General features: G+C 48.5%; 1 protein-coding gene across 1 annotated transcript in view; it reads left to right on the top strand.

Moving 5' to 3' along the window:
* The first annotated feature begins 2,585 nt into the window (after positions 1–2,585).
* The window catches only part of MAML2 (mastermind like transcriptional coactivator 2), a 217,452-nt gene continuing 197,556 nt past the window's right edge, over positions 2,586–22,481 (top strand). The window contains exon 1 of the mRNA XM_087758870.1: positions 2,586–3,015. Coding sequence (XP_087614996.1) covers positions 2,593–3,015 — 423 coding nt within the window. The 5' untranslated portion in view covers positions 2,586–2,592. The remainder of the gene's footprint in view (positions 3,016–22,481) is intronic.

Below are 22,481 nucleotides of genomic sequence, written 5' to 3' on the forward strand. Positions count from 1 at the left end.
AAGTCTTTGCTGGGGCAAACGTGGGTCTGAATGTGCCGGAGGCTCTGCCCGGTGCTCACGCAGCCGGATCCTGGAAACCCATGTGGATGTTTATTGCAACATGAAGGAGATGGGGGTCTTGGAAGCGGGGGCTTTCGTATTCCCCATATGTCCAATACTGCATATCTTTTATGTATTTTGGGGGAATTTCCAGGAATGTGTCGTTTTGTCATTGGCATTCAACGCATTTGCACGCATGACCTTGGAAGGGGATAAAACCACCTCGGAGGGTTATCATTAGTTCCTCCTCATCCTCAGCTTAATGCTCCCGGTACGTTGTGGTGAAATTAGTGTATTTTTCTGACTGGATCCACCGCAGAACTGAGTGAGATGATGCACCCTTGTATTAAGGGCTGCAGAGTCCCAAAAGACCTTAAAGGTTTTCCAGCAGGGATGTGTCTCCGCATGCTGGCGGGCCATTTTTCTTCCCAAAGAGCTATTTGGGAATTCAGATAATACAGCCACAGTGGCACAGCAGCGTATTGCTTTAGTAAAGCTGACCAGCTCCCAGCTATTTCTGCATCCTCCTCCTTCACAGCTCACCTACAGCAACCCGCAGAACCTGACGGCTGTCGCTTGCAGCAAGGCCAGCACCGGGGGCCAGACCTCGCAGTCGGCCAGCCCTGCTCCAAATGGAGGAGTCGGGCGAGAGAAGCACCAAGACTGTGGCTTTCCCGGGGAGGAACCGAAGCGCAGGCGCTACGTGCCTTGCCCCGGACACCCAAGAAGCTCAGGTCAGAGCCCGGAGCTCCCACATCCCAAGCCTGACCTCGTGTCCTGCGCTCCTCCCGTGCATGAGAGCGCCCTAGAAGGCACTGCTTGTTTTTCTACCGTCTGTTCCAGAGAAATCCAGCTGGTAGAGGAGCGCAGCGCCGTGATTTATTTGAGAACTCCCTCGTACTCGCCTGAAGGTCTCGCCGCCGGGGGAGGAGGGAGAGCGGGAGGCTGCGCTCCTCGGCGGCTGCTCAGGCGGCGCCCGCCCGCCCCGGCCCGGCACCCAGGTACAGGGCGAGGAGGGGAAAGGGGATTTCCTTGGCTTCCTCCCATGCAAATACCTCCCGCGGAGCGGCGGCGGCGGCCCGGCTCCCCTCGGCGGCCGCTGGGAGGCTCCGCGCCTCGCCCCGGCCTCCCCGCCGCCGCGGCCCCGGCCGCGCCGTGACACCCGCCCCCCGCCTCCCGCCCCCGCGGCGCCCCGCGCCCCCGCTCCGCGCCGCTCCGCTCCGCTCCGCACCGCACCGCGCCGCGCCGCGCCGCACCGCGCCGAGGGGCAACGGGCTCGGGCAGCCGGCGGCGGCGGAGGCAGCGGCGATAGCCCGGCGGCAACCACCCGCCCGCCCCGGCGGGCCGGGGATGGAAGGTACAAAAACACAAAGGAAAAGTGGCCGGACTGTTCTGGGTGCAAAATGCTGGAAGTTTGTAAGTGCAACTCTCCGTTTGTAATTACTGTCTGAAGAGGGGCTGGCTTGCTTTTTTTTTTTTTCCCTTTTTTTTTTTTTTTTAATTTTTTCCCGTGCTTTTCTTGAAACTGTACTTGAAACTATTCAATATCTGGGAGTATAAGGGAAAGTATGCGAGAGGAGTTCTTTGCCTGGGTTCGTAGCTTGCTGCTTTATTACTAAGGGGGGAAATAAGCACTGAAAGCAATACGGATTTTATCCAGAGGCTGGATTAACTGAAGGCGAAGCGTGGTCTGGAAGTCCACTGACTGACATTGTTCCGGACCGGGGGATCCGGCTCTCTTATTTTTAGAGGAACTACAATTTAGCGGCAGACAGTTGGAGACAGTAACAAACCGAAGAGCGGCCAGCAAAGAGCGGGCGAGAGAAACGAGAAAGCACAAAGACTAAACTAACCCGAGCCGCCTCCTCCTCCTTCCCCGGCTCTTTATTTGCACATTTACTAAAGACTTTTTTTTTTTTTTAAAAAAAAAGAGAAAAATCCCAACAACCCCCACTCCACCAAATCTACGAGATTTTTGGTCCGCCGGGGGGGTTTCTCCGTGCCGCCGCGCACGGCGATGCCTTCCCTTGCATAAATTTCCACTTCAAGGGATAACGTTCCCGCTCCCCCGAAATAAAATAAAATCAATAAACCTGCCAAGTCTCACTCATTCCCGAGGGAGATCTCCTTCGTCCAAGGATTCATTTTGGAGGCAGCGGATCGCTTTATTTTTTTTTTTTTCCGCCCTCCTCCCCCGGCGGAGCCCCCCCTCCCCGTCCCCCCCGCCCCGGGCGCCCTTCCCGCCTCGCGGAGCCCCTCGGCGGGGGCTGCCCGGCCCCGACCCCCGCCCCTCCCGCCCGGCCGATGCTGGCACAACACTAGCGGCCGCCGGACGCCCCGTCCCACCCCCGATCTGTCAACCCCCCGCCGGGCCGTCACCGCCCGGGGGCCGGGTGGGGGTGGGCCGGGGGCGCGGGGCTGACCGCCCTCCGCCCCGCCGCCAGCCCCCGGGCTCGGGCTCCCGCCGCTGCCCCCGCCTCCCCCCCCCCCCCCGCCCCCTCCATGCGGCAGTGAGGACCGACCCATCCGGAGGGCCAGGACCGGCAGCCAGCGATGGGCGACACGGCTCCCCCCCAGGCCGCGGGGCTGGGGGCCGGGCTGCTGGGGGGGGGCCCGGCGGCGCCCCGGGTGCACAGCGCCATCGTCGAACGGCTGCGGGCCCGCATCGCCGTCTGCCGCCAGCACCACCTCAGCTGCGAGGGGCGCTACGAGCGGGGCCGCGCCGAGAGCTCCGACCGCGAACGGGAGAGCACCTTGCAGCTCCTCCACCTCGTGCAGCAGGGGCAGGGCGCCCGCAAGGCCGGCAAGCACCCCAAGGCGGCGGCCGCCCCCGGCGGCTCGGCCACCCCCCCCGCCGCCGCCGCCGCCGCCGCCGCCGCCGCCGCGCCCCCGGACTACCACCAGCACCTCCTCAGCAACGGCGGCATCAACGGGGAGCAGCCGGCGGGGGAGCAGCGCGCCTCGGCCCTCCTGGCGGTGAGTCACAGCGCCCCCTGCCGGCGGGGAGGGGCCGCCACGCGCGGCCCTGAGGAGCAGCCCCTGTCCCCCTCAGGGCACGGCCCCGGCCCCGGCAGCCGCCCCTCAAGGTGGGCTCCCGTCCCCACCCGAGGGCCGACCCTGGGGCGGGGGGGCGGGGGGTGTCCGTGGCCGCTCGGCTCGACCCGCCGCGCCTCGTACCCCCCGCGATGGTCCCTACCAGGTGCTGGGCCCCGCCGTGGCATCCAGGGTGTGAGGAGCGGCGGGCAGGTCTGCCGGGCCCGGAGCGGGGCGGCTGAGGGACGCGTCCTCCCTCCGAGGGATTTTGGGAGTACTTGGGGGTTTTTTAAACCAGGTTGTGGTCCTAAAAATGGGTGGCGTGCCTCCGCCATCGCCCCGCCAAGGCGGTGACAGCAGGCATCATCCCTGAGGAGGGGCGAAGGCGGCAAACGCTGCCTGCGCATCCCCGAGCAGGGGTGAAAAGTAGCGCTAAACTATCGCCCATGTTCAAAATTGCACCCCTGCCCCGTTTGATCCCGTTGGTCAGGGCTTCAGGCAGCTCTTTTCACGCAGGGCAGCAGTTTGCTGCCGCGTCCCTCGCCCTCGGCCGGTGCTGGAGCACGCGGCAGAGGGGCAGTGCCGTGGCACGCCAGCCCGCGCGTGCGGCTCAGCGCCGTACCCCAGCGACCGGCAGGCGCCGGCAGCAGCAGCGCTGCGCCGGAGCGTGCAGCGACGTCCATCCGAGCGACGGCATCTCACGCCCGGTGCCACAAGCACCGGCCCCACCAGAAAGGGTCAGTTTGTTATTATCACCAAGCGTGTTTCACGGAGCAGAGTTACAAGAGTTTTCCAGGCACTGCCACTTTGTAAGTGATATGCTGACCTTTTTCAACTGGAAATTGCTCTGAACATGTCAAGGAGGCGAAGCCTGGTCTCCTGTTACTTTATTACGAGCAGTCCATGTACCACGCTTTTGAAGGCGTACGCTGCGCTGTGCTGCCTTGCTGCCTTCCAACTCTTAATTCTCGGCACACATGCGAAATATTAAGAGGAGCGATGGCGTCCTGATAGGCCGGTGGCTGCTATTTGAACGGCTGAAAATAGATCGCTCCCTCCGCTCCAGACATCAAACCTATCTTTCTTCGTGCCTGACGTATGCTAAAATGGGACCTTTGTGGTTGTTTCTCCCTTCTTACCCGGGAGTTCGCTGCCGTGCGTCGATCGACATTTGGGGCTGTGTTACTCAGCATCATTCGTGAGGGTGATGATGTAAGCGTTAATGTGATAACATTGTGTCCGAGGGGAATTCAGGCGCTTCGACCTGACGCAGTGTTGAGATTAAATCTCCCCACGTTCCTCGTCACAATCAAGAAAGCCATTATCTTATTTTTCCAGTGTGTATTAATGAAATGCTTTGCACTTGTCTTATGGGAAAAAAAAAAGGCTTTTGCCTAATAACGTACATCCCAGAAAAATCCACTTTCTGAAATCAGGGAACAGGCCTGTGTGGGGTTTTTTTGTTTTCAGTTTTTTTTACTAGTTGTTACTATTATTATGAAATAGCTGGAGGCAGCTGTTTGAAAGTGCTAAATGAAACAACTCCAAAGGAAATATTGAAAGATTTTCATCTTTTAAATGCAGAGAGGTTGTCCTTGTTTCTGAAATACCGCTAACGATTGTTAACCTGCTCTTTGCTGGAGAATGCCATGCACGGCCCTCGCTCCGCGTTGCGTGTTGCATCACCTCCCAGATAACTCCACACATACGTGCCTTTGACAAGGGAAAGGTCTGACAAAGACCCCCTCGTTTTTGCACGCTAGCGTTCGGTAATCCTGCTGACAAGGTACATGACTTCACTGAGCATGACGTTTGGGGCCCTGAACCATGTTTTGACACTGAAGAAATGCTGGCTCATGAAGCAGTATTGTTGTAATGGTATCACTGCACATCACTGATCCTCCCACTCTGTGCTTGACACAGACATTCCTCATTTGCTGCTCTGGTAGAACTGCCTAATTAAGGAACAGAGAAAGGCATCGGTTCAAAGTCACGTCTCTGTGTCATGGAGGCACATGTTTCCATTACCAAGAGCTCCTTAGAACATTGTTGCAAATATTAAAAAGGAAAAGCAAACCACCCAGTGTCTGAGTGGGATGAATTCAAGTGGCTGAGGGTCATACACCAGGTAGCACAGCATTGTGCTCCTGTTCTTGAAGATTCAGAGGGCAGGAATGGGCCAGGAAATAATGGGGTCTTGCTTTTGCTCCAGCCGTAGCTGGAGGAGGAGTTTGCTCTACCAGTTATTCCAAGGGTACTTGAAGAGGAAGGACAAGGCAGACTAAGCCTGTTGCCCTGTGTGTTTTAAATGGATGGGGAAGAGAACCATCTCTAAGCAGAATTCGTCCTCTGTGGGGTGTTTCCCGAGAGGAAATCCAGTGGAAGCCTTATATGCACTATTCCTCTAATTCCAGACATTTTGCTTAGAGCAGACAGCAGATCTGAGGTGCTCAGGGTCCTGGAACAAGGCGCAGCTCTGAGCTTCAGCTGTGGCAGGCACAGCTCTGGCATAGGGAAGCACAAGACAGGAGCGTTTGTGTGAGTCTCCCACTGAGCATGTGAGATTGGACACATCTCTGACTCCACGGGGGGATTGTAAAGCTCCACCTGCCTTGCTGTAGGTCCACCAGTTTAAAGAAACCTCCACACAGATAAGCGCAAAGGCAGTCATAACTCTCGTTGGGGAGTTCTGGCTATCGGGACGCACTGTCTGCAAAGCCAAGATTGTCCCCATGCTTCCTTTCCTGAAAATAGCTGGGTTGTTTTCTTTGCTTTGCAAGTCCCACTGCTCTTGTTACGAGTGTGCCAGCCATGTTTAGTGGCACTGGATGGGTCATTTACACAGTTGGACTCAAGAGTAAATATTTGACACTCGATAACATTTGACACAACGTTCACTTGAACATATCAAAGAGCTTGAAGTGATTATCTGACATTGTTGATACTATTATTTGATAATTATCTTTTCCCAGTGGACAGTTTAAAACCGGCAGAAGAGAGAGAGTTTTTAGTGAGGTTTGGTTTGGGCTCAGTTTGGCAGTGTTACTTTGACTTTTGAGAAAGCGTCTTTGGCAGCAGCATTTTCTAATTGGAGAGTGGAGACCTGATTTTTTGGCTGGACCAATGGATGTGGGTGCATGTGGAGGAGAAATTTATTCTTCGGGACACAGCTAGGAAAGCTTTTGCACTTTCTGCATCCCTGCATTTCCCAAGAGCTGACATTTGTTTATTTATATGGTGGTGTTGCTTTTCATGGTGCAGAGTGGAACAGATAAAATATTCTGTCTTTCTTTTATACATACATCTATATGTATGTATATGCCCTCCAGCACTTAGCTGTTTATATTATTTATGTTATATATAAACAGTTAGCTCTGGAGGGCGTTCCTCAGTGGCTTAAGCATTGAACTGGTGATACCAAAGTTCTTGCACTGCAGTTTCAAATCTCCGGTGGCCGATTGATTCTTTCGTTCTTCTGCCACAGGCTGAGCACTGTTCATTTTGCTCTGGAACCAGGAACTCTGTTTCACGGGCATTATTGTATTATTCTGGTCAGGCTCTTTCACTGCAGCCGTCACACTGGTGGCAACATCTTCTCTGAGTGTGTTAAGCGATGTTAGTCATTAGTCACAGGTGACTTGTTCTACTTTCACTCATCTTGAAGTTGCGCTGAATTTATCATTATAAGGATTAATTAAAAATATTAACTAAATATATTAATATTTTCTGTACTCAAAAGAGTGACTGTGAAAGTGGCCTGCTCCCCAGATGTAGCAGGTGAAAAAGAAAAGGGAAAGCAGTCCTATGAAGATGATGTAGCCAAGGAAGAGGAGAATGGGTTAATTTCTCCTACTCCCCTAAATTCTCATCAACCTCAGTATGAATCTGGAAGAGTCAATGAGTTTGTCCCAGTTCCCTGAGGACCTCAGTGGAAGAGAGGGTTGCCTGACTGGTGCCAAGAGCCAAGTTTGGCTTGTAAAACCTCAATTTATGCCGTTATTTTACGTGGAGATCCTTTACGTGATCATGGAAGCCCTGACTTTGTCTCCTAATAACTTTTTTTAATGATCCACACTGTGCTTGCTGAGGTTTGGCTTCCCCTGTGCTAGCACTAAAGATCCTCAAGTATTTTAAAAGGAAGGATTGTGCTCTGGTACCTTTGGCCCAAGTGTACACTTCCCCATCTCCCAAGCTCCTTGCTTTGCTAGTTGCCTGCCAGGGTACCCTGCTGAAATAGCTGCATTTTCTAGTTCTGGACGTACGTAACTTTTGGAAGCGCTCTGAAGCAAGCAGGATAAGGTGACCAGGTATGGAGCGATGTGATGTTACGGTGTGGTGAGCACAAGTGGATTAAAGCACAAACCATTCCGCAAAGCTGGGGTGGGATCTTTTGACTAACAAAGTTTGGTGCCAAAGCAATGAAATGTTCTGTTTGTGAGGTGAGGGACCGCTGTCTGCTCCTTGTGCTTCCACGGGAGTGAAGCTGGGTTCTGATAAAGACAATTTATGTAGCTGAGTCAGGTAAGATGGGTAAGTCACATTGCCTTTGTGGGTAGAAAACTTTGATCTGCTGTCATGGGCTCTCTGGCCTGCTGGGAGCCATTTGGTTAGGATGGACATGGGCACCATTTAAAATCTTTGTTCCCCTTGGCTGTGAGAATGTTTTCTGAACCAAAATCAAGACGACCCCCTGGAAGCTGCATAAAAGCTATATTTAATGAAAAGTTCAGCAGGTGAATTTGTTAAATGTATGCTCGTGTAGGAGCCTTTTCAGTCCTAGCTCTCCAATCAAATCACTTGCCTCCTTTGAAGCTTTTTGAGCTTTGAATACATTTAATGAAAGTCTCCTCAGTTCTGAAACTGTTTAACAGACTGTTTCCACCACCAAAGTTTCTGTAGGTAGCAAGCAGAGGAACAGTTTGTCTGCCTGGACTTGACACGCCCTCCGAGGCCAAGCCATGGGCTTCTTAGCTTCCCTGACTATTACGGCACGCCCTCCGATAGAGCTCTCACATCCCCCGCGGTACTCAAATTGAGTCCCTTGTGTGTAGCACCACAACAAAGGAGAGTGATACACAGCTTCTGTTTCTTCTGCGCTGAGAAGTGTGACTCCAGCAAAAATGTTAGCTGCTCTGTGGGGAAATCTGAACCTTAGAAAGGTACGTCTGAGTCAGAGAAGCTGCTTTGCCGAAACTTTGACTTATCTCACTATTATTACTTCTCCCCTTGCAAAGAATACTGCCTGCAGAAGGTGTATTTGGGGTTCGGTTAGCTTGCAGTGACCAAAAAAACCCCAGTAACTAGGTTAGTCAGTTAGCAGGTTAAGAAACGCCATAACATGCCTCTCTTCCTCTTCCTAACTGCTGTCAACGGTCCTTTCTACCAAAATATCATCTTTGGAGGCTAATGGTTGTCTGCTTTTCTTACGAAGTCTGTTGGCTTATGAAACTGAAACTTCACCCATGTCTCATTACTGGAAAAGAAAGGCTCCATCCTGGTCCCTTTGACAACTTTGGGAAGGGTAATATCTTCACTGCTCCATTTATATTGCACCTCCTAAGTGGTGTAGGAGGAGCTGGAAGCTCCAGCTAACAAAGCACTGGCACAGAGGTGCCAGCTTTGGCAGCAAGCGTCTCTGTGACCTGTTGTGCCACTATTTCCCTTCCATGCTTGAGCTCTTCAGGTGCCACCATCTCACTGCTTAGCACATGGGACCCTGGTCTCTGCTGAGGGCCTAACTCTACATGATAATGACCTGACACCATCACTTCTATGGAGTTCAGGAAGGTGATTAAAGAAACCACTATGCAACACTTTAGAGGGCACACAATCAGCTACATGGTACGCAGAAAAGCTTTAGCCACCTGGCTGCTCTGAAGAGAAGAAGAGGAATGATGTCTTTACTCTTTGGCCTCTCTCTGGTGTCCGCATGTCAGCATTCCCCTGTATGACTTCCCAGTGATGGTACTCTCGGCAGCAGTAGGATGAAGCTGATGGGATTCATGACAGGGCTGTGTTTTCCACAAACGTGAATCAGTGGCTGTAAACCTCAAAAGGATCTTACCCATATCACGCTGCTACAGTTTGGAACAGCTTTGAGCAGTGAAAGAGGCAGTGGTCTTGGCTGCAGAAAAGGAGGAGTTGGTGCCAAGTGAGATTTGGATCACTTTTTCAACTTAACAGTATTAAGAGACAGATTTTTTCGTTTTTGTTTTTTTTTTTTTAGATGAAAGCATAAACTATTTATGCCCCAGATTTCCCATGAAAAGCTTCCTATAGCCACTTGAGAGCCAAATTTTGAATTCGTCATACCTTGTCAGGTTCTTCCAAAGCATTATTAGATGCAGGTAATCAATCCATAATTGTACTGAAGTGCCAACATCAATACCTAACGCAAAATACCTGCAACTCTCAAGCAACAGTCCTTAGGTGAGTGCGCTGTAAACTAAACACTCAGTGTTTCTACTCTGACTCTAGGATCTATTCAACAGATTACTCCTGTTTTGTTTCACTTCCATAAATCTTAGTTTCCTCTATGAAAAATACTATTTATCACCTTTGTAAAGTGCATTGAGATCTGATGGTGAGTTTTATGGCTTAGAAGCCAAATTCGTTATTGATGGAGCCTAAGACACGATATTGGAGCGTTTGCTTTGGCAAAGGTGCAGGCAATGTATATGAGTTGATGGATTCTTCTTATTTGACTTCTGTGTTTTGAGCCTTTGAGGTGCACTCGAATCACCTCTTCAGCCTTTGACCCACAGGTATGAGTACTGTAAATACAAACCCAAACGAATCTTTTACATAATCACATGACTCCCAGAGCTGCGGTTTTATGGCACCGCACAGCCAAGATTCACAATAAAAGTGCAAGATGTGGCAGTGCCCCTTCTTTTTAGGAGAGAAAAGCATTTCCCAACTTTTCATTCATAATCATAAATGTATGCTTCATATTTTCTTGCTTTACTTGCTCTTCATTCTGCATCAGTTTGTACTCTAATTAGCCTCTCAATTAAGTCAGCTGTGTCCAAGCACTTTGTGTACTTGATGCTCCAGCAAACTGGGAGCAAAGTGGGACTGCAACTGAGAGCGTATACGCAAGTCATCTGCTCTCCGTCGAGGCTGCAGCTGCACCCTAGCACTAGCAGGTGGGAGCCACCTTGTCCTGCACGTGTTGCCTCCCATCTGGTAGTAATGGAGGAAGGTTCATGTTTATGGCTTGGGGCGGGAGAAAGACTCAGAAATATTTCTTAATTGAATAACTTACACAAAATTCCCACACACTTACTGAAAAATTATAATTTATTTCGTTTTTAATTTGAAAATACCTCACGCCTGTGGCTTCACGTACAGGTGTTGGCATTTCCCTGAAGAAATGCCTTTTGTTCAGAAATGGCTCCTGTAGCTATTTTTATCTGTGTCACTCAGTTATAATTCTGATGCGCTTGCAAACCCAGCTGAATCGAGTTGCAGAGAAATGAGTACCAAATGGAAATCGGCATGAAAGTGCTTCTGACACAGTGAGGAAGCAGATCTTTCAAACCCATTTACCTGTTGCCTGAGCCTGAAGCTGGCTGAAAGACCCGGTGGGGTCCTGGACTAGCAGATGAAACCCCAAGAAGGTTCCTCATGGCTATTCTGTTTTGAAACAAAACACACTATTGTGCAAGCGTCATCCCTGTGGCACCCTGGCTTTATTACAGAGCTCTGCAGGCACCTCCCTAGAGTAGGTGTTATACAAACACCCAGTGAGAACCGTGCCCTTCCCTGCATACCTTAGGGCCTCAAGAGACAAGATAGACAAAGAATGGAAGGAGGAACAGAAGCACAGAAAGGTCAAGTGTCTTGCCCAAGGTCAAACAGCAGGTCAGTGGCAGAGCTGGGAACGGAGCCCAGATTTCCTGACTCCTAGTCCAGCACTCTATTAATCATCTCTTTGCTTTGTGTTCTGCGGCCCATTACTGTCCATAGGAAATGTGAGGACGACTTTCCGACAGCTTCAGTTACTTCTTAGTTTTGGAAACTATTGATCATCAGCACACTATTGAGATAAAGAGGTCATGCAGTGGACATATGCACTAGAGGATTCAGAACTAAGTGCTCTAGGTATCGATTTCATTCCAGGACACTGAAAAGCCATATTTCATAATCCCAAACGTTTCTTCTAAGTCAGATTTTTTAAGTCTTTTTTCCCTTACATTGTGTACAAAGTGGTTTGTTTTTACAGAGTTACTCATCACAGTTGAACTCCTACATTGGTGCTTGCCCTATATATTATTTCTTCCTTGAAAACGAGTTACAACAGTTATTTGGTTAGCAGGGCTTTTCTTCTCCATGGAATTTACCAATGAAACAGTCAGAAAACCAGCGAGTCAACAGTCCTGAGACACTTGTGATTCTTACTTATTTTCATTCCTCACCATACGATGTATTCAGTTTTCAAAGTCTTTCAATGGAATTATCTTGATCACAAAGTTAATTATACCTGTGAGATTTTTTTTCTTCAGAAAAATTTTGACTTCAGGCAAAACTCTGGCTACCGTGGTAATGACTTATCGAGAGTCTCTTATAAACAATAGTATAATCACTTTCTTATAGTCATGGCAACAGTGTTTAAGCAATGAGCTTACTGAACACAATGTGCACTGTCTCCACTGAATAGCTGTTGCAGCGCTGAAGTGTATGCTGCTCATTTTCAGAGGACTCAGGGACATAAATTATTCAGCAAAACAGCACTGCTTCAGAAAGTGTCTTTGAAATTGTTGTATTTTGTACTAGCCAAAGAAGGATGCTTGTCGGTGCTGACGGGGCTGTGTTTAATTACTGCACGACAGTGTACTCTTTGGGCCAGGTCCGCTCCCACTGAATTTAAGGGTGTCTGTCTCAAACCATTTGAGAGCTGTGCTACCTGTCGGCAGGGTCATGCTTCTCCTGGTAATGTTTGCCGCCGTGTGGAATCCCTAAGGTGGAGGGCAGAATGGCTCAGGAGGATGCATCCTGCACATATGCATGGTGTGAGAGGCGGTGACTAGATGCAGAATGAGGAATTTGTTTTAATGAACAAGGGGCTTACTCCAGCAGGGCCGATCCCTTCTTTGGCCCAGAGGATCACCTGGATTCCTGTTCAGTGGGTTGGGGAGGCACCTTGGAGAGTGGATGGCTTCACAGGAAGCTTCAGAGTTGAACCCCAAGAGAAGGAGTTGCCTCTGATTTTTCTGTTTATTTTGTTTTCACAGCTCTCTCATTCAAATAACTAGACCTGGAGGAAAGACCTTGTTGGCAACAGTTGTTGTTTTGGGATGAGTCATTCCACCAGATTTCAGAAATGCCACCCCAGTGACAGTTGGCAAAAATGCTGCATGGGCTGTTCAGTTTATGTTTTTCACTTTGGAAAATCATACCATTTATTTAGGGTTCTGTTGCTTTAGAAACCATCTCCAGATGCTCCAATTTCCTTTCCTTTCCTTTCCTTTCCTTTCCTTTCCTTTCCTTTCCTTTCCTTTCCTTTCCTTTCCTTTCCTTTCCTTTCCTTTCCTTTCCTTTCCTTTCCTTTCCTTTCCTTTCCTTTCCTTTCCTTTCCTTTCCTTTCCTTCCCTTCCTTCCCTTCCCTTCCCTTCCCTTCCCTTCCCTTCCCTTCCCTTCCCTTCCCTTCCCTTCCCTTCCCTTCCCTTCCCTTCCCTTCCCTTCCCTTCCCTTCCCTTCCCTTCCCTTCCCTTCCCTTCCCTTCCCTTCCCTTCCCTTCCCTTCCCTTCCCTTCCCTTCCCTTCCTTCCCTTCCCTTCCCTTCCCTTCCCTTCCCTTCCCTTCCCTTCCCTTCCCTTCCCTTCCCTTCCCTTCCCTTCCCTTCCCTTCCCTTCCCTTCCCTTCCCTTCCCTTCCCTTCCCTTCCCTTCCCTTCCCTTCCCTTCCCTTCCCTTCCCTTCCCTTCCCTTCCCTTCCCTTCCCTTCCCTTCCCTTCCCTTCCCTTCCCTTCCCTTTTTTTTCCTTTCCCCTTTTTCCCCTTTTCCTCTTTCCCTCTCCTTCCCCCCCTTTTTTTCCCTCTTTTTCCCTTTTCCTCACTGCTATGGTATCTCAACATCTGAGCTTTTGAGCCTTGATTCTGATCTGATTGGCCCCTCCTGAAACCACCTATGGGAAATATTATGGATGTGGCACTGTGAAACATCAGCCTACTGCAGGATCAAGCTCTTTATTTCTGCTCATTATGCTAGTTTATAGTCAATTATTTTGTTTTCCAAAGAAATGCATTCTCTCTGCTTTTCTAAAAGTTTTTGCTTCAACATACTTCCAAGCTGGATGCACTTGGTCTTCAACATGGGGCTGCTTACCTCCATGGCCCAGTTCCCGGAAACAGTTATGCATGTGCTTAATTGTGCACACATGGGTAATCGCACTGAAATCAAGATGTGTAGAATTAAGCAAGTCTAGAAGTATTTGCAGGGTTTGGTGTTTGTTCAACAAACAGGCCTCAGCCTGGCTGAAGTCCACGACGTGCTACAAAAAGAAACCAAATTCAAAAGTAGCGTATTAATTATCAATTGACTTTTTTCCTTAAACTAGTTAATTCTGTACTTTTAAAAACTACTTTCCATTTTTCCTGCAAATCCAATTGCCCTTCCTTTCACACTCATTTTTCCTCCTCACTGCTCAACTCCCAGCAGACCTGAGCTGCCAGCCACATGATCCCCTTTCATAATGATTTGAGTTCCGATGTTTCTTTTTTCCTACCAACTTTGTGTACTACCATAATGGTTCCTAGGACATATTTTGGCCAGCTTTTAGGGAGAGAGAGAGTCACAGTGTTTCAGACCTTCATTTCCAAGTGCAGTATTAAATATAATCCTTATAATTATAGCACTGCCGCTTGGACCACTGTAGTTCAGGCTATGTCAATATGTCGTCAAAAGCTCTCTTTTTTCAGGAGCTGGAACTCAGTCATGTTGATTGAATTGAAATTTGATGGCCGGCAGCTGCAAACACACTCTGGCCCCATCCCCCTGCCTCCCTGCTTTTTTTTTCCTTTTACTACAAAATCCTCTTGCTTTCTGTCAAAGTCGTGAGTTTACAGAACAGAGATAATGGCTGATGCCAGGCTAAGTTATTCTGAGGCACCCCTTTGGGTAAGTCTAGACTGTCCTTCGAGGGGTGCCCTGAGGCAACCTGAAGGCACAATATGCTATCAGTGCCGATGGTGAACCTGAGAGCACAGCCCCAGGTGCAGCGCGAAGGCCACCCTCAGACTACACATGACCATCCTCCGTGTTGGAGCTCTTAGGGTGCCATCAGCGTCGCACACGGCAGCTAAGGAAGCTGTAGGCATGCCTGGGCTGAAGGCTGTGAGGCTTCTGTGTGAACAGGGCTGGGAGCACCGCAGTCCTCTCCCCTCTTGTCACCTTGGTCAATGGCCATACAGACCTCGCTATTCATCTAAGCAAAGGCATCAGGACCGGGGTAATTCCCAGCAGCAGTTAACACTGCAAGTTTAACACATGCTTTTTCAGCCCTAGGGGACCGGGGGAAAAAAACAGCTTTGAACTGGGAAAAAAAAAAAAAATTGGTAGCCAGTAGTTATATAACAAGATCCTGTCATTTTTGGTACTTAAAAACCAAAACAAAACGCCAGCATTCATAACACGAGATATTCAGGTTTTAAAAAGTGCCACTTGCCAATACACAGTAACTACTTTTCATAAGGCCCTTTAGTCCATGTGTTTACAGGTGGACCAGAATAGCTCTGCGGAAGTTAATCCGGTCCCTTGAGTAAACAGTATGTACTTCTAAAACTTTCTATATATACCAACCATATGTAAGGCCTTTGACATACATTCGTACCACACACAATACATCTGAGGGGCCCTGACAGAGCCAGGATGGCTAGTCAGGTCGGTAACCCCCTTGCTAGTGTACTGGACGTGTGTTCATTCTGTCAAGCCCATGAAGGGTAACTGCATTTGGATGGCTGGTGTTTCGAAAGGGCTGTTTACTGAAATGGTCCATTATGTGGTTCTCGGAGGCCTCTCCCAGGACATACGGTCTGTGCTCGGGTCTCCCAGGCTGTCATCAAAGCACAGGCTCTTTGACACAGGTCAGAAGGACTCTTCACCACAGCCTTGCACCGCCTCTTTTGGTCACAAAAGTCACACTCATCCCCTTTGCCTGGTAAAGTCCTTCTCTGCCGTCCCTGCCTCCAATTCCCAAAGCTATTAGCCATTCCTCCTCCTCCAGATTCACCCCTCTCTCACCTGGGCTGTTACCCTCCCTTCTCTCCTTTCATGCTCCTGACACTGCTTCATAATGTTGTTTTTCTAGCTTGGAAGGGCCACGGGGCCAGGCTAACAGAGAGATGCTGAACACATGGTTCCCACATGTTCTCCTCATCTTCCCTCATACTGCCTCTCTAGCTGTCTTTCTCTCTTTGCTTCAACTGGAAATCTAATGACTGTGAGTGTATTCTCTCCTCCTCTCGTTAGTTTTACAAAGGACGAGCTCAAAGGTCCTGCGTCATTGTCACAAGAAACTTAGGGCAAAAACTTCCATGAGTTGACAATGCACTTGTAGGTTCTCTGGCCCCTCACCGCAGGCCATGGGTGCTCCCAAGCTGGGCATGCAGTTGTGAACGCTCAGGCTGCAGTTCAGAAAAAATACTGAAAGAATATGTGTGAAGTTAAACATATGATTAAATGCTTTTCAGTTGGAGTGCTGCTTGCTTGAAGTGGGACCCCGTACTGGAGAAGGCATCCTTATTGGTCTGATTCAGAAAATACTTAAGGGTATACCGAAGTTTTAAGAATAGTAGTACATCCACTATCTTGTATTTTTAATGACTCTTAAATAGGGCAGGGTGGTGTGGGCCAGGCAGAAAATGTGGAGGCTCTCCTGGCCATCTCTTACATTTCGACTCATGCTCCGGAATCTGAGTGTCTCTGAACTCTAAATACATTTTGGTAGTGCTGCTGCCTACATGCCACTGTAATGTTCTGTAATATAATTGTGTTGCGTGCTCATGTGCAGATTATTTAAGGCAATTACAATTAAATGAAGAGCGATTAAGTCTTAGAAAGGAAATATTCTTACAAAGTTAGCAGTATTTCGATGACTGTGCTTGATGGTGAGTTGGACCCTTGGACCCTTGGATTCCTCTCCCGAATCCTAATGATCAGTCTGGGAACAGCTAGGAGTCCAAATCTTTTTGACTTACAACATCTAGGCATCTAATCTTCCCTGTATTGAACTGAAACCAGTGGGAACTGGACACCTAATTGGATTTTTGGATCTCAGCCTAAAATCTCTGGAGTGCTTTGGAAAATTTATGCCTAGGAGATTTTGCTTGAGTCAAGAATATAGACTGGGGACATTGCTCACAAAAAAGACCCAAGATGTGACATCGGTGCATTGGTCAATGAGTCATCCATCAGTGCCAGAGGTCAAAGTATTCTTTGTATTTACCTACGAAGTAGTTACCTATTTACATTCTGAAATGATGCTTGTAGTACTAACATGACATTTTGGTTTGCTGTGCAGCGAAAGCACTATTTTTAAATGCCTTGCATAAAGACAGGCCTTGTTTCTTTAAAAGTTAGAAATACTAGAGAACAAATGTAAAAGGCCCGTTTCCTTCCTTGCTCGTATGTGTTGTCCAGGAAAAATCCCGAACTGTGCTAGCAAGAGACTGTCCAGTCTCTTTTCTTGACGATGATATAAGTGTTGCTCCTTCAGAGAAGGCTGAATTGTTATTTTATCATTGCCTTCTTCTGATCTGTCACTGTTTCTGCTTTCCCTCTGTTTTGGCTTTTCGTTCTTTAAATATACTACTGATAATATATTAAAAAAAATGAAGGCAATAATTTATTAAAAAGGGAGTTACCTGTAAAGGACTCTAGGCATACCACACACAGGCAGGTCCCAACCAGGAAATCCAGTGTTAATGCTGAAACTCCAGTTCGCCGGCTCACTGTTTCTCACGGGTGCTTGGTCCTTGCTGGGTGCTGGGATGCCTGGGCTTCCCAGCACATGTGGTAACCATCGACCTTAGCGTGGTGTGAGAGGCCAGTGCTAGGAGCTGAGGGCAGAAGCAGAGCTGAAGGGCAAAGGAGTGAAATCTTGCTGTCAGTGCCTGAGTGTCTCTCTCTGTGCAATCCTATGACATGTAAGCAAAGGAAGCTTGAATATTACCCTGGGAACAGGAAAGCGAATCGGTACAGAGCAGGATAATCATCCTTTCAAGGAGAAGAAAAAGAACTTGGCTCCTGCCATGTTCTTTTTTTCATTTTTCAAGGAAAAAACCCCACTGATCCAATTTGACCAACTCTACAGCCGCAGTGCAACAGGCACCAAGTGGCCAGATCTCCTGTTTTATGAGCCCTATTACAGAACATTCACATGTCTAAAACTTGTGCCCTTCCTTCTTTTGATACACTTTGCCTCCTCAGATCAGGCTTTCTCCCTCAGCGCTTAATCCCTCTTTAGCCATCACCTTTTCCTGCCTCACAAACCTCTCCGTGTGCTCACTTTGAAGCTCCTGTGGGCACCAACTTACTGCGAGTGCTTTGTAGGGGAGTCCAGAGCCATCGCCTCTCACAGGAGCAAGTAGCTACCTGTCAGGACTTAGCTGCTTCAGAAACAGTCTGTAAGGGTACAACATTACAGGAGCAATGGACTTGGAAGCAAAACAAAGCTGCCTATGGCAAGACACATTTAAGTCCTGCATGAACAACTGTGTTGGTCAGAGTGTCTCGTAACTCTCTCTTATCTAATCTAACATATCAGTATCTTTACTGCATTTATTACCTTGTTATCAAGGAATGACAGGAAGGAGATTGGGGCCTTGGTAAAAGCGTGAGGCAGAGAGGCAGAAATCAGACATACTGTTGAGCAAAGGTTAAAAGAGCTGTACAAGCAGGGCACTGAGCATTGCGAACAGCAGACCTTCTCTTGTCCTTCCCCCGTCCCACTGACTTTGCGGCAGCGAGGACTTGATTGCACAGCCGGTTTGGTGCAGGAGACTGGGAGACCCTATAGCCCAGAAATGGGTTGTTTAAAGGTTTCCTGTGTGTTAGAGGCTTTCTCCAGCAAAATTCAAATGCAAGGCCATAGATGTCAATAATACCTCTGATCATTTGCTCAGGAACATTATTAATGAGATCATTTTTCTGAACAGGTCCTGCAGTTTCTGCACCCTTGGATTTCATTTGGTTTGCCTGATGGGAATGAGCTACAGCTACCATCAGTGTTTATTTCCAGTTAGTTTTACTTGTGGCACTCCTCAGTAGTCCATGGTTAGGATGCTCCAGTTAATCAACCCTCCTCCTCGCTGCCTCCCCCTTTTGTTTATTTGTCTGCTCTTGCATCACAGAAACATTTCCAGCAATTCCTCTTACACAGCAGTTACCAAGGTAAAGGACTGTCTAGTTACGCTCCAGCAGAAACTCAAGCGAGTAAATGCTAAGAAAGATGCACACTTTGCACAACAAGTGATTCCCAAACCAAGCAGGGCAGGCCAGCACCCAGAGGCCCTCAGGCTCTTTCACACGGGGGACTGTACTCCTAGGACACAGCATCAGAAATAAAGAGGGGCTCTACGCGAACCAACGCGCAAAGCTTCCTGCCTCTTAGCCAGGTTAGGGACACGGCGGTGCCAAGCCTTTCTGCAGGAGCCAGGATGGGCTGCTTAGAAGGAGACACAGTCAGTGCCTTCTCCACTCACAGCAGGCAGAAGAAGGTCTGTTTATTCATGAAAACTGTCCTGAAAAATTAAAACACAAAATTAAGCAGGAGTGTTTGGTTCTTATTTAAACATTTGCAGCTTGCACTGGTGATGCTGCCCACTGGTGTGTATACAGGCTGTGGGCCAGCAGTAAATAGCACACTGATGTGATGGGGGGTGCAGACATGTAAACCAGAGCAAGTGGTACCTGGGGCTGTTGTGGCCAATGGCAAGGGACACCTTTGATGTGAAGTGGGCAGGGCTGCACCGTGAAGTAGGACAATGGCATGAAGGACTTCACATTTGTTTTCCCAGTGTGGGCTAAGCAATTCCTTGGCTTGCACAGAAACACTAGGAAGATGGTTGAGAGCTTTCGCCCCATAAGTCTGTGAAGAGAATGAGTACCTGGTGTTGCAGGGTGAAAAGGTCTGATCTACTGACAGGGAATGGCTTTGCATGTGGAAAGGCACTTGAGCCGCTGGGTACAAAGCAGAAAGTGAACCTGTAGACCCTTGGCTAGGGCTGGACCCTTCAGTTTTATATCCAATCTCATTATTTTCTTCGGATTAACACCAGTGAGAGAAAGAAGAGAATCTGTACCGATAGCAAGAAGACTGAAATTTCATCTCTGGTTAATAAGCCATTTGATCTTTGCTCTCGTGGTCTCGCTGGAATCCAATCTGATCTCCTCTGGCTGAGGCATCCCCTTGGGGCTCACATCACGATGCACGTCTGCAGCCATCACCAGTGGCACATGAGGGAGGGACAGGGGGAACGTCAGGTCCATGCTTAGGCTCCCCAGCCTATTGAAGAGAACCCCCCAGCAGCTGAGGCAGACTAATGCAAAGCTCCAGACTGCTTTTTTGGGTCTGTAGGTTTTGTAGGTTTTGAGAATGCTGTGGCAGTGAATGACACAGTCCCTGGAGTCCCAGGAGGGAGTTGTGTTGTTGTGTCTTGGTACAAGCAACTGGGGTTGTGCTAATGACCCCGTTCGCAGAGAAGACAGTGGTCATGTTGCCACTGAAGAAAAAAGGACCGAGCTCAAGCCTAAAGTGAAATGTTATGTTCTTAAGCTAAGGAAAAATCAAATTAAAAATAATTTTCATAGCAGAACTCAGCTTGGATTGACTGGCTTTGTTCAGGTCATCAATACATAATCATAGGGTAATCTCTTTTTTTGTGTCCTTGTTCATGTTAACACACAGAGACTTGCATGCTAACCGCTGTTTTCACCACCAACAAATTCTAGAGGTCACAGGCTCCTAGAATCAAATTTACGAGCTATCATAGTGTGGGCTGAAGAACCAGCTTTTTTAGGGTAGTAGCTGAGACACTCATTTCCTCTGTGGATGAGCCACAGAAACGAATGCATAACACACGCTGACCAGCGGGTTGTATTTTGGCACCTGTACTGTGCAGATGTAATCCAGCAGCTGGGGTGAAGCAATCTGAAAATGGCATCAAACATATCATCAGTAGGATCTCATCACGCTGTGGGCATCATGCAAAGTACTGCTGATGTCAATGAGAGTTAAACTCAGTGTTAGTTAGGGTATCCAGCTTTGTGTTAGTTGCTGCAAATCCTACCTGAGCCGTACGTATGCCTATCATGTAGAAAGCTCACCCTCTTGCTTCAGCTATTTATTATCCGCACCAAAATGTCTCTAATGCAAGTTTGAACAAGTTAATCTGGCTGAGGGCATTGTTTAGAGCAGTTCTGCACTAACCTGGACTGAAACCTGTGTAACTGAAGTGCTGTTAGTGCACCAAAATGCTTCTCACGGTTCTTGTTTGCACCATTCACCCCAAAGGATGGATAAATTCTCCCACAGGTTGTATTGGACCAAGGCAAACTGCAGACCCTCTGTACGAGGGACCGTGGCCCACAGTGCCTCAGTCACACACGTGTTGGTGAAGAAAGACTAACGGTGGTGGGATTTTGCCATGGCAACTGACACACTCAGGTCACTGGTCCAGCAGCAGAGGTTCGTACCTTTGGGCAGGCTTACTCCGAGGCCAGGCATACTTAAAGCACAGTCCTACCTAAGCCTCTATTTAAGCCTGAATACTTGATGTATTATTTCCATTTTGAACTTTTTCCAGAGAAATCATTTTTTCAACCGTTATAAAAATAGCTAAATAATTTTGTAAAGCCTGAAGGACATTCTTTTGCACCAGGATTTGAATTGGAAATGGCTGTTTGGGGGCCAATTTACCTTCAAAATTCTAGTTTGTCCACAAGGAGCTAGTCGGCCTATGGCATTTCCAGCCTACAAAGCTTTTTCACTTTAACGAGGGCCTTAAAACTAAACAAGCAAAATCATAGTCCAAAGAAATTATAATATTGCTTATGCCGGGAAAACTATATCCACTCTTGAGTTTACACTGGTGAGGTTTAATGGCAGAGAACTGGCCATACTCTTATCCACGCTGTCACATATACCCTCAAATTTTCCAATAACAGGGTAGCTTTCCTTGCACAGAGCAGGTTCTTGCCATGTCTCCAGGGGTATATAGAGCCTGTGGACATACCTGTCAATATTTTACAAACTGCAGATCCTCTAAAAGTTCTCCAATGCATATGAAGGCTCATTTACAACTACTTTAAGCCTCGTGGCAATTGATTCGCTTTTCTTGCTTAACTTTCACAGACCCTTCAGAAGTAGTCCTCTGACCCTCATGGGTCTGCAGACCACAGCTTGAAAACCACTAGCTCTTAGTTTAAATAAGATATTTTGGGGCCTTCTGGGCCTCATGTTCTATTGCCTTGCAGCTTGTGAGGTCTGCTATACCTATGCAAAGGGAGAGTGAAACACTACCAGATGAGGATGGTGGTGTTCAGCCCTGGTGTTGGCCTTTATTTGGACAGGTGTGAAGGACGCCAGTGCGAAGCAGCGGCAGATCAGGACCCAGCGCTGTTATTGCTCCCCCTCCATACAGATCGTGAGCAGTGCCACTCACAGCACCGAGCTGGGAACAATCCTATGTGCAGAACCATCAGTCTGCTGTTATCCCTTGAAAGCCAGGCACCGGCCTGGCAGAGGTGCACATCGATAACCATGGCAAGGATCAGGCCCTTAGACACTTCGGAGTGACACGTGGTTCTCTTGGACTCAGGGACTCTACTCAGCGTTGGGTTCTTGCTTTGTCATGCTGTTTGCACCCCCGTTCAGTCTCAATACACTTACACTTTTTGGCGTTTCATGTCTTGTACATGCAGCAACAATCTTTTCATTTAAGCAATAGTAGACTGAGAAGCGTTGAGTGTTTCAGTCCCTGTTCTTTCCTTTGATCTCACCTAAAGCTCCATGCAGAGGGTAACGCGATCTCCGTCACTATCTCCTTTCATGCCCGGTAATTAGCACAGGTCCATGGGCTGGGTGCAACGCTATCCTTCCCTGCGCTAAGAGGGGAGAAGGAGAAGGGGTTGGAGCGATTGTTTGCTGTGTGGATGACTGTGGTGTTGCCATGGAAAAGCTGGAGACTTCAGGGGAGTTTGTGTTTTGTTGGGCAGGGAGCCAACCTGCTCTGACTTATTACAACTGTGTGAGTGAGTGAGCCATGCAGAACTTTATCCCTCTGTAGCAATTCCAAGGCAGGGATTAAAAAAAAGGACAGGACTGCTTTAACAAGGAGGAGTGCAGTGCACTTTGCTAAGGCTGATTGCATTAAATACAGGAGATGCAAAAAAAATCCTTTGCTATTTTC

This window comes from Nipponia nippon, unplaced genomic scaffold, assembly GCF_047370975.1.
Source record: "Nipponia nippon isolate SJK-2023a ecotype South Korea unplaced genomic scaffold, ASM4737097v1 scaffold_2, whole genome shotgun sequence".
NCBI classification, from domain to species: Eukaryota; Metazoa; Chordata; class Aves; order Pelecaniformes; family Threskiornithidae; genus Nipponia; species Nipponia nippon.